The 12951-nt window shown below is 37.5% G+C and overlaps 1 protein-coding gene across 5 annotated transcripts in view; it reads left to right on the forward strand.

Moving 5' to 3' along the window:
• Positions 1 to 6695, forward strand: part of casp2 (caspase 2, apoptosis-related cysteine peptidase) — a 13711-nt gene extending 7016 nt beyond the window's left edge. For 4 of the 5 annotated variants that reach the window (XM_083551814.1, XM_083551813.1, XM_083551812.1 and 1 more), the window contains exons 8-13: positions 2407 to 2586; positions 2769 to 2897; positions 3072 to 3162; positions 3283 to 3483; positions 3674 to 3783; positions 5046 to 6695. In XM_083551814.1, coding sequence (XP_083407940.1) covers positions 2407 to 2586; positions 2769 to 2897; positions 3072 to 3162; positions 3283 to 3483; positions 3674 to 3783; positions 5046 to 5180 — 846 coding nt within the window. In that variant the 3' untranslated portion in view covers positions 5181 to 6695. The remainder of the gene's footprint in view (positions 1 to 2406; positions 2587 to 2768; positions 2898 to 3071; positions 3163 to 3282; positions 3484 to 3673; positions 3784 to 5045) is intronic. The other variant, XM_083551816.1, reaches the window with a different exon arrangement.
• The last annotated feature ends 6256 nt before the right edge of the window (positions 6696 to 12951 follow it).

Here is a 12951-nt window from a genome sequence, read left to right on the forward strand (position 1 = left end):
TGAAAAATTTAAGGGGGTCTGAATACTTTCCGTACCCACTGTGTGTGTGTGTGTGTATATATATATATATATATATATATGTGAGGAAAATAAGTATTTGAACACCCTGCTATTTTGCAAGTTCTCCCACTTAGAAATCATGGAGGGGTCTGAAATTGTCATCGTAGGTGCATGTCCACTGTGAGAGACATAATCTAAAAAAAAAAATACAGAAATCACAATATATGATTTTTTAAACTATTTATTTGTATGATACAGCTGCAAATAAGTATTTGAACACCTGTCTATCAGCTAGAATTCTGACCCTCAAAGACCTGTTAGTCTGCCTTTAAAATGTCCACCTCCACTACATTTATTATCCTAAATTAGATGCACCTGTTTGAGGTCGTTAGCTGCATAAAGACACCTGTCCACCCCATACAATCAGTAAGAATCCAACTACTAACATAACCAAGACCAAAGAGCTGTCCAAAGACACTAGAGACAAAATTGTACACCTCCACAAGGCTGGAAAGGGCTACGGGGAAATTGCCAAGCAGCTTGGTGAAAAAAGGTCCACTGTTGGAGCAATCATTAGAAAATGGAAGAAGCTAAACATGACTGTCAATCTCCCTCGGACTGGGGCTCCATGCAAGACGTGGGGGTCTCAATGATCCTAAGGAAGGTGAGAAATCAGCCCAGAACTACACGGGAGGAGCTGGTCAATGACCTGAAAAGAGCTGGGACCACCGTTTCCAAGGTTACTGTTGGTAATACACTAAGACGTCATGGTTTGAAATCATGCATGGCACGGAAGGTTCCCCTGCTTAAACCAGCACATGTCCAGGCACGTCTTAAGTTTACCAATGACCATTTGGATGATCCAGAGGAGTCATGGGAGAAAGTCATGTGGTCAGATGAGACCAAAATAGAACTTTTGGGTCATAATTCCACTAAACGTGTTTGGAGGAAGAAGAATGATGAGTACCATCCCAAGAACACCATCCCTACTGTGAAGCATGGGGGTGGTAGCATCATGCTTTGGGGGTCTTTTTCTGCACATGGGACAGGGCGACTGCACTGTATTAAGGAGAGGATGACCAGGGCCATGTGTTGCGAGATTTTGGGGAACAACCTCCTTCCCTCAGTTAGAGCATTGAAGATGGGTCGAGGCTGGGTCTTCCAACATGACAATGACCCGAAACACACAGCCAGGATAACCAAGGAGTGGCTCTGTAAGAAGCATATCAAGGTTCTGGCGTGGCTTAGCCAGTCTCCAGACCTAAACCCAATAGAGAATCTTTGGAGGGAGCTCAAACTCCGTGTTTCTCAGCGACAGGCCAGAAACCTGACTGATCTAGAGAAGATCTGTGTGGAGGAGTGGGCCAAAATCCCTCCTGCAGTGTGTGCAAACCTGGTGAAAAACTACATGAAACGTTTGACCTCTGTAATTGCAAACAAAGGCTACTGTACCAAATATTAACATTGACTTTCTCAGGTGTTCAAATACTTATTTGCAGCTGTATCATACAAATAAATAGTAAAAAAAAAGCATACATTGTGATTTCTGGATTTTTTTTTTAGATTATGTCTTTCACAGTGGACATGCACCTACGATGACAATTTTAGACCCTTCCATGATTTCTAAGTGGGAGAACTTGCAAAATAGCAGGGTGTTCCAATACTTATTTTCCTCACTGTATATATATATATGTGTGTGTGTGTGTGTGTGTGTGTGTGTGTGTGTGTGTGTGTGTGTGTGTGTGTGTGTGTGTGTGTGTGTGTGTGTGTGTGTGTGTGTGTGTGTGTGTATATATATGTGTGTGTGTGTGTGTGTGTGTGTGTGTATATATATATATATATATATATATATATATATATATGGTATATCACACAGTGGTCCCCCAGAAACCATGGGGGTTATTTTCCAAGAACCACCCCACCCCATTGCCTTAGTGAATTCATCTAGACATTGTCACTTTTTAAATGTAATAGTTTACAGTATTTGATCAAATACATATTTTAAGATGTTATTCCTAACGTTCCTGAACATTTGGTCCCACTGCGGATGCCCGCGATAAAATAATCTGCAACTTGCTGTTAGGTTCCAAATGAGAACCGCAAATTTTTTGAGAAAATCTTGAGATGTGTGTGTATAAATATAAATATATATCAATTATACACAACCCACCTGTCACACATACACAAATGGAGAAACACCTGAGTGCTGTTCCATTGTACACCGGTGCACAACCACAAAAAACACCAACAGATAAGAGTTCTACTGGTTTTTCCGGTTACAGGTATACACACACCTACCGGAATTTTTTATTTTCTGTTTCACTGTGCACTTCATACTCATTCACCGGAGTATTCCCAGTCTCTCCCAGCCTCACACATAATTCCCTCACTTTTCTGTTTCCTCAGGCCTACCCAATAAGATCTAGTCGGCGTGGTCTTGCACTGGTGCTGAGTAACGTGCACTTCCAGCCTGAGTTAGGCGATCTGGACATACGGCGAGGAGGAGAGGTAGATGAGGAAGTGCTGAGGAGACTCTTTACTGAACTGGACTTCACAGTAAGCGTGCACAAAGATCTCACTCTCCAGGTAGGTCTCATTCCACTTCACCTCAGCAAACTATACAGAAATTAGCACTACAAGTATACATAGGGTCTGCCTATAATCTGCTAGGTTATAGGTTAGGTTGTAGGTATAGGTGAGTTTCTAATTGTTGGCTTATAATGGATTGTAAACCTTAATAATAATATATGTTGCTTTTTGTCTTTCAGGCCATGCAGACCTGCATAGAGCAGTTCGCACGGCAGCCAGAGCATGCTGTGTCTGACTGCTGTGTTGTGTGTTTGCTGTCTCATGGAGTGGAGGGCTCCATTTATGGTGTTGATGGAAAGCTGCTGCAGGTAGGCCTTTTTTCTAGCAAAAGTGGCATCAGTATTTAAACAGAGAACATGTCATTGAGATGTCCTTCTAGCTGTAGTTGGAAAACAATTATTGCTGATTATCACAGTAGAGTGATAAATAATAGCTTATTTAATTTGCCCAGCACTGAGTACACCTCTTTCTCTCTATTACAGTTGGACTGGGTGTTTGAGAGGTTCGATAATTCTCGTTGCCCCCTTCTTCAGAACAAACCAAAAATGTTTTTCATTCAAGCCTGTAGAGGAGGTTGGTGCACTTACTGAGTCACCCATAAAGTAAAATCAGTTGTTCTATGCTTACATATTCTGCTGTAAACATGAAGCCACCAGTGAGCTATTTTCTGATTTTTATACCGTTCTGTTTCAGAGGAGATGGACTGTGGTGTGGACCAGTTAGATGGTGATGATGCGATGCAGCCTTCAGTTTGTGAGCAGAGAGATGCAGGGAGAGAGGACAATATTGGCAGACAGACGCAAGCAAGTGGAGTGAGCGAGGGCAACGAACTACGAGTGAAACTGCCCCAGAGATCCGACATGATCTGCGGTTTTGCTACTCTTAAAGGTTTCAGTGTGTATCTGTTGATCTCTTCGTAAACATGGTTCTATTTGTGTTCATGTATATTCAAAGAACATCTAGTTTCAATATGACTATACACCTGTGAATTAATCATTTTATTTATGGATGAGGTGTTCCGACTGAGTGGACCCACACCTTCTAGATGTATTAATTTGTGTCTGTGTTTTTCTCTATATCTTAGGCACAGCTGCAATGAGGAACACAAAGAAAGGCTCATGGTTCATCCAGGAACTCAACAAAGCTATGAGACAGAAAGCCAGAGACACACACTTATCTGATATATTAGTGCAGGTAATACAACATACCTTTTAGTCTTTTTTACAATATATTTTGAAACATCCATTTCCACATGCATGAGCTCACAGCAAATACTGTGCGTGCGTGCGTGTAATATATATTATAATGTTGAGCCACAAACGGAATAATACTCAAGTCAGTTTTAATAGTGCATCTGAATACAACAAATACTTGCTGAAGAACCCAACTATGACTTTTTGGCATTTTGCACATACAACCATCTGAGCTATAATTCAGAACCTTAACAACTAAGCCAGTGATTCAGCCACATTCACCTTTGCATTCATTTGCACCAAAGATTTGCATGTGCTGAGTGAAAGCTAGCTGAGCTAGTTGTGGTGGATCAGAGGTTATCATCGTCACGAAAGTGATTGCCACTAAATGAAATAAACTTTTCAGCCATTTTTACAGTGTTTTCTGGTTTTGCTTGGTTTAATGGATAAATCTTTTCCAAAGCATATTATTTGCCAATTACTGAATTCACTTAGAGCTTATCTCTAAAAATGACTGACAAGAGGTCCATGTAAACATAAACATAAACAGGTACTCCAGACTCCAGTCAGTAAACCAGGTTTTCTGTGCATTTTCTCACCCACAATATACTTTTATCATTACTTTATATCATGAAGGTTTTTCTTTCTTTTTTTACCCATGTTTTACATATTTTCCAGGTTACTTAAGAAATAATCAAATCCACAATTACAACTAATGCTAATATGAACTTAAATAATAATATTTAACATTTTATTATTGTAGGATACACCAATGTAAAATGGTTTTGATCTCCTGGTGTACTTAAACTAAACAGACCCTGAAACTGTTTCTTTGACCGGAAAAGCAAGTATTTTAAATTGAAGAGAATAAATAAATAAACAAATAAATAAATAAATAAAAAATGTCTTTGTCCGCTAATGGCTTATGTACAGGACTGCGTAACTGCTATGTTTCTGACTGTGAATGACATGTTCAGCTCTGACTCTGTATGACGTCTTGTTTTTACAGCACATGCTTGACGTCATTTAAAAAAACTAAGTGTAAAGCTAAGTATTTTCATCTTTAAAAGAAAAAAGTACCACGACAAATTGAAGTGGTAAAAATGATTAATTTGTTGACAAATGGAGACAATCAGAGTCGTTAATAATAATTCTGTGGTAGTGTACCAACTTCTAAGGATAAAGATTTTGCAAACATCCAACACTGCTTGATCGTGTTTTTGTTTTGTTGTTTTGACTTTGCTCTTTGTTCATTCTGGGTAGGTGAATAGCCAAATTAAAGAGAGAGAAGGCCATTCTCCAGGTGCAGCATACCATCGGTGCAAAGAGATGTCTGAATTCACCAGTTCACTCTGCAGAGACCTCTTCTTATTCCCTAAGTACTACCCAAACAGCTAGACACACAGACACACATGCAGCTCTGTGAAAGGACCGTTGCAACCCTGCAATATTTAGCATTCTGATATGCCGCAATCAATTGAAGCAGACTTATTTCATAAAAACGTACACAGAAATCAGCTCTGTGAATAGTATTTGTGTTTTCTGGGCCAAAACTGCGACTGGTTATCCAATTTAAATAAGTTACAGTGTTTGAACACATATTTGGTGTGTATACCTAAATATAAAAGAGTAACGGTTTTGTATAAGTGCGAAAACCTAATTTGTAAATATCAGTAATTGGTTATATCGGCTTGTCTTACAAAGATTAAGCCAATATTTTGGACCGTTCTTAAAATGTGTTTGTTTTTTATTGGGATTTGCCTTCATATGCATTAATTGCAGTTTAATTCTGTATCCTGAAACCCTTTTTAACACAGTCAGATCTATTTTTATTAGTTTTGTAGGAAATATATGGGCTCTGTACAGGATTTTTTTTAATTATTTTTCACAAGTTTTGTTTGACCTTTTCTTTATTCTGAGTTTTTATTTTTGCTCAAATGGCTTTGTCAGTTTTTAGGCATGACCACAGTGATAAGCACTTCCTCAACACCTTAATTTCATCAACCCCCTAACCACACACACACACACACACACACACACACACACACACACACACACACACACACACACACACTCTCTGTTTCAGTAAATGTTTGAGTCAGTAAATGCACATTTGATCAGTTCTGCTCCGTTGAATGTTTGTTTTGCAGCGTGTTGAGTCTCCACTTGTTTGTACAAATGACTTTTTTTTAATTACATGTGGCACAGACCTTTGTTTTATTGTAAAAAAAAAGTGTTTTGATGTCAGCATAATCTTTATAACAAATTCTTACCTTATTAATGTTTTATTAATCAGCTTCTCATTCCACTGCAAATTTTTTATTTCTGTTTTTCCTCTGTCACCAGATGGCAGTATATGTTTAGAAGTAATGATTAGACATTGACACATTTGCTACTCAAACTCCTGACTTTACTGCTGAATGCATTTCTGGACGATTGCAGATTTTAATAGGCCACACCCACCACAGTCGCAAGGGTTTTGTCTTTTTTTTTTTCTTTTTTTTTATAAAGATTCAGAGTTTTTTGGTCAGTAAGGTAATTGCCGAAGTCTGCAAATTTCCCTTATTCAGTTTAGTGTTGTAAATAGTAAAGGGGGAAAAAGCTTTCCAAAACCTCACATTATGCAGCTTTAATGCACACTTTAATTTTGCACACTATGACATTCCTATTGAACCAAATAAGACATCTGCCTGTTGTGTTTTCCTGCAGCAGTCATGACTCTGTAACACAGTTAACATTTGTCATCTATCACACATGACTCTTTTACATGATCTCCATACTGCTTTGGCATGACAGCATAACATAAAAGAATAATATTATACTGAGTGAATTAACATTATTTCAGACATAAATATTTTCTCTATTCTGCCAAACATACATTTTTGTGGTGCTAGTACTTTTTTCACTTCAGAATATATATATATATATATATATATATATATATATATATATATATATATATATATATATATATATATATATATATATATATATATATATATATATATATATATAGATAGATAGATAGATATAGATGTATAGAAAGAGAGAGAGAAATTGCTGTTACTTTTAAACCACACACCAGATTGTGATACAAATTCCAAGAGCTGTAGTGCTCATTAAGAATGTCTTCTTTTTGTGCAGGAAGTGAAAAGAGGAAGCATTTGTAATGATACGCTCAAGTGTTATAACACAGAGATAAATGTCAGCATTCCAGTTTATAGGTTCAGAGCAGTATTGATTATTCTGCGTCTGTTTGCAGTTATCTCATGATTCAATTTCATACTAGACCAAATAGTAAAGTGCAGATTGTTTTATGTGTGAAGATTGACAATCTCACTGTTTAAAAAAAAAAAAAAAAAAAAAGATTTCCATCCTGAGAGTATTTAAAATTCTTTATTTCTTTGCTCTTAAAAACATCTGTAGTTTCCCCACGTTATACATTTAAACACAGCATAGGATTAGAAAATTAACATGGAATAAAATTTAACTGGGCAACAGTATGAGCAGCTCCATTTTGCAGTTTTATAAGCTGTAAAAAACATATAGACCCTGAAGTGCAAAAGTATTTATTATATGGTATGTTTTCCATACTCAAAGATTTCAGATTTTCTTTGACTCAAAGATTTCAGGCTAAACTTTGTACATTTTGAATGAATAATATAATTTGTGGCAAATAGTTAATTTGTAATTTACTGCCGTTGGTATCCGGGACAGTGCTATGGACAATGCTGTCAATCATTTGTGATATTTTTGTAAAAAATAAATAAATCACTGTCTTTAAATAAAATTATATTGTTGAAAAATAAATGTATAAAGGTGGATGACATTGTTTATACATGTCCGACTGAGTTATGTTTGTAATTGTGTGTGTGTGTGTGCTCACCTGTCCATGTGTGCTTTTGTTTTTTGCCTCTATTGTGTTTTCCTGGCTCTTAATTGAGCCATATTGTGGTGTGTGTGGGTGTGTGTGTGTGCGTTTGAGGTTGTTGTAGGTTGTGTGGTTTGTTGGTTTGTTCAGTGTTCTCTCATGAGTTTTCTGCTTTATTCTGTGGCCTTGCTGTCATACTGTAACTGAGTGAATGACCATCACGGCGCTGATTCGCCACGATGTTTTCATGCCTGTAACAGTGTGATAGCAAGTAGATCACAAGGTGCACATGTCCTGTCTGCTTTTTTTGTGAGTAATTTTTTTTTATTGTCCAAAAGACACAATTTAATCACAAAAACACATGGAGGAAATACTAGTTTATTGTTTATTTGTGGGTTTTAATCTTTAAATCATAGCATTTTTATCAATATTGGCATTTTTTTTATATGTATTTTCAAATATTTATGTTCTTACCCTATCACACTGACAAATTCCTGAATACACGTGGTCCGCAAACTTTGGGAAATTATTGACCTCTGAGATAAAATGTGCTAATTCAAACATAATTTGATTAGACGAACTAGAAAACAGGTGAAAAAAGGTGCTGGTTGGCTAAAGTTTTTAAGATATTTCATGATGTAGATTTATTATTATCTGTACACAGGTGAGTATATTTGCCTACAAGAGAAGGGGTGTCTGATGAACATGATGTCCTGTAACGTCTGGAAAAAAAAGTATCTCAGTCTCCCTAGCGAAACCAAAATGTAGAAAGTCAAGTCAAGTTTATTTCTATAGCGCTTTTCACAACAGACATTCTCAAAGCAGCTTATGTTACGAGGAAGAAACCTTGAGAGAAACCAGACTCAAAAGGGGAACCCATCCTCATTTGGGTTACATCAAGAGTTTGATCATAAATTCTCAGTAAGTTTGTTTAAGCAATTTGATTAACATTAAATGAAATCTAAAGATAGGATTGTTGAGTATTAGATCTCTCATGTCAAATGTGCTGACTATAAACACAAGTATTACCAACCAGGAGTTTAATGTAACGTGCTTGACAGAAATGTGGATTAAACTCAAGAATATTTAGCATTAAATGAAGCTAGTCCTCCTGGTTATAGTTACATAAACCTGCCAAAATGGAGGCGGTGTCGCATCTATTTATAAAAATCTAAACGTGACACAAAAAACTAAACACAAATGTGAAACAAGTTCTTTACACCAACATAAATATTTAGCGTCCAAAAGCAAGTCTGGTCAGTCAATTTCATTAATTATTATTTAAAGACCCCCAGGGTCCTACTCTGATTTTCTCGTTGAATTTGCAGATTTCTTCATGGATCTCCCTACTTCTTTACACAAAGCAATTGTTAGTGATTTTGATATTAATTTTGATAATCAGGAAGTCTCCTTAAGAACAGCAGTTGTGTTCATTCTAGATTAGGTAGGAATTAATCAGGATGTTATAGGACCCACTCATAGTGATGGACACACTCTTGATTTAATACTAACATTTGGATTCAATATAAAAAATAGTCATAATTCCAAAGTCTGAAGCTATTTCAGATCATTACCTTATCTCTTTTCAAATGTTTCTCAGTCATAGCATAATCACCTCACCATGTTAAGAGTACATTTACATCAACTACAGCAGAGTTTTATCAATAATCTTCTGAAGTTATTGACATTAATTAGATCTTCGTCTGACCCCGCAGAGCTCCACTGGGCTACTGAATACCTATAATCAACGTTACGTTACGTTACACTCTAGATGATGAGCTCCCCTTAAAACTAAAATAATCAGGGAGAAAAAAATTGCAGTGGTATAATTATCATACACACACCTTAAAACAGACCACTTGGAAATTAGAATGTAAATTGCGTCAAACCAAATTGACAGTATTTCAAATCGCATGGATGGAGAGCCTTCTCAGTTATAGAAAAGCTCTTAGTGCTGCTAGTTCAGCATATTTCTTTACCCTCATAGAAAATAACAAGCATAACCCTAGATTTTTAATCAATCCTGAAGCGGAATTAACAGGGAACAAAGCACTGCACTATAGATAGTAATTATTTCAACTTTTTCAATAACAAAATTTAAATCATGAGGCAAAGAATCCACATTAATATAAATCCAAACTATTTTATAAATAACCCTGTAGATAGCATTACAATTATAACAGACAATGAAAAAGTTTTACTCCTACTAAAGAGAATGACTTAATTTCATTTATTTCCTCATCAAAATCATCAAATCGTAGGCAAGGCCTAAAATGATTATTCCATTAGCACTGATTATGTCCCTAAATCCTACAAACTGGCAATTATCAACCCCCTAATAAGGAAACCTAACCTTGACCCTTATCAGCTGTCAAACTATAGGCCAATATTAAGCCTTCTCTTTCAGAAAAGGTTGTAGCACAGCAGTTCTGCCCACACCTACTTAGAAATAACATTTTGGAAATGTATCAGTCAGAATCTAGGCCTCATCATAGCACAAAGAAAGCGCTGGTAAGATTTTAAATGACCTGCTATTGGCCAGGGTTGTGTCTCCTTACTTTTTTTTCTCAAACCTAATGCAGCATTTGACACCATTGATCATAATATCCTCCACTAGATGTAAACTTTCCAATAACGTAGCATCTCTGGATGGTCTTTCCATCTCAGTGTGCACAGCAGTCAAAGACCTTGGTGTGATTACTGACCCTAGTTTGTCCTTTGAGGATCATGTGAATAACATTACCAGAATAGCCTTCTTTCACCTTAGAAATATTGCTAAAAAATATAATGTTATTACAGGATGAAAAACTAGTTAATGCTTTTGTAACATCTAGATTAGACTACTGCAATGCTTTACTGTCTGGGTGTTTGAGAAAGTGCATAAATAAGCTTCAGATAGTCCAAAAAGCAACAGCAAAAGTCCATACTAAATCTAGAAAATATGACTACATTACCTCTGTTTTAATCAGTCTACACTGCCTCCCCATCAAATCTCACATTGATTATAAAAAACTGATGTATAAAGCACTTAACGGTCTCATGCCGCAGAATCCGAGTAAACTTCTGTACCATTATGATCCCCCATGCCTACTTAGATCAAAAGGTGCAGGCTATTTGTTGGTACCTCAAATAATAAAGACTACAGCAGTGGGCAGGGCTTTATAAGAGAAAGATCTGCTCACTGCTGTAGTTCCAAATAGTGTTCAGGACTCAGACACAGTCTCAATGTTCAAGTCGAGGTTGAAAACATTTATGTAGTCAAGCCTTTTATTGGTAGGGTTTTTTTTTTTTTAGGTAAAGGCGCAGATCTTTAGGGTTATTAGATATATGGAGTGGAGTGTTCGGAGAACTGGGATATTTGTATGCTGTCTACAGCCTAGGGATCCATATTATGGAGTAACACAGGAGCTTTAAGGATTGGTTTTGGACTGTACTTAATGTCAACAGTTTGCTACACTGACTCAGGACTATAGTTTGCATTTGATCACCATCACTCACATCTTAACATCGTTTATCTGTAATAATTAGACATTCTGTGTCACTCAGATGAGGATGGATTCCCTCTTGAGTCTTGTTCCTCTCAAGGTTTCTTCCTTATGCCATCTCAGAGAGTTTTTGTTTGCCACATTCGCCACCGGCTTACTCATTAGGGACAAAATGACACTTATAAAGAACATCTTATTCATTTTTATCACCACATTATCTGTGTAAAGCTGCTTTGATACAATGTCCATTGCATCGTTTATGTATGTATGTATGTATGTATGTATGTGTGTGTGTGTGTGTGTGTGTGTGTGTGTGTGTGTGTGTGTGTGTGTGTGTGTGTGTGTGTATGGTGAGAAGGACTTTGGCTCTGTCCCCTGAACAGTTTGTCTAAGCTTCCTCCTTTCTCTGATGAGGTATACACACACACACACACACACACACACACACACACACACACACACACACACACACACACACACACACATATATATATATGCACACACACATATATACACACACATACACACACACACACACACACACACACACACACACACACACACACACACACACATACATATATATATATATATATATATATATATATATAATGTATGTGTTTATATGTGTGTATATATAATGTGTATATACAGTGGGTACGGAAAGTATTCAGACCCCCTTAAATTTTTCACTCTTTTTTATTTTGCAGCCATTTGCTAAAATCATTTAAGTTCATTTCTTTTCCTCATTAATGTACACATAGCACCCCATACTGACAGAAAAACACAGAATTGTTGACACTGTTGCAGATTTATTAAAAAAGAAAAACTGAAATATCACATGGTCCTAAGTATTCAGACCCTTTGCTCAGTATTTAGTAGAAGCCCCCTTTTGATTTAATACAGCCAGGAGTCTTTTTGGGAAAGATGCAACAAGTCTTTCACACCTGGATTTGGGGATCCTCTGCCATTCCTCCTTGCAGATCCTCTCCAGTTCTGTCAGGTTGGACGGTAAACGTTGGTGGACAGCTATTTTTAGGTCTCTCCAGAGATGCTCAATTGGGTTTAAGTCAGGGCTCTGGCTGGGCCATTCAAGAACAGTCACGGAGTTGTTGTGAAGCCACTCCATCGTTATTTTAGCTGTGTGCTTAGGGTCATTGTCTTGTTGGAAGGTAAACCTTCAGCCCAGTCTGAGGTCCAAAGCACTCTGGAGAAGGTTTTCGTCCAGGATATCCCTGTCCTTGGCCGCATTCATCTTTCCCTTGATTGCAACCAGTCGTCCTGTCCCTGAAGCTGAAAAACACCCACACAGCATGATGCTGCCACCACCATGCTTCACTGTTGAGACTGTACTGAACAGGTGATGAGCAGTGCCTGGTTTTCTCCACACATACCGCTTAGAATTAAGGCCAAAAAGTTCTATCTTGGTCTCATCAGACCAGAGAATCTTATTTCTCACCATCTTGGAGAACTCCATGCGGGCTTTCATGTGTCCTGCACTGAGGAGAGGCTTCCGTCGGGCCACTCTGCTATAAAGCCCCACTGGTGAAAGGCTGCAGTGATGGTTGACTTTCTAAAACTTTCTCCCAGCTCCCGACTGCATCTCTGGAGCTCAGCCACAGTGATCTTTGGGTTTTTCTTTACCTCTCTCACCAAGGCTCTTCTCCCCCCGATAGCTCAGTTTGGCCGGACAGCCAGCTCTAGGAATGGTTCTGGTCGTCCCAAACGTCTTCCATTTAAGGATTACGGAGGCCACTGTGCTCTTAGGAACCTTTAGTGCTGCAGAAATTTTTTTGGAACCTTGGCCAGATCT

This window comes from Silurus aristotelis (genome assembly GCF_946808225.1).
Source record: "Silurus aristotelis genome assembly, chromosome: 1".
NCBI lineage: Eukaryota > Metazoa > Chordata > Actinopteri > Siluriformes > Siluridae > Silurus > Silurus aristotelis.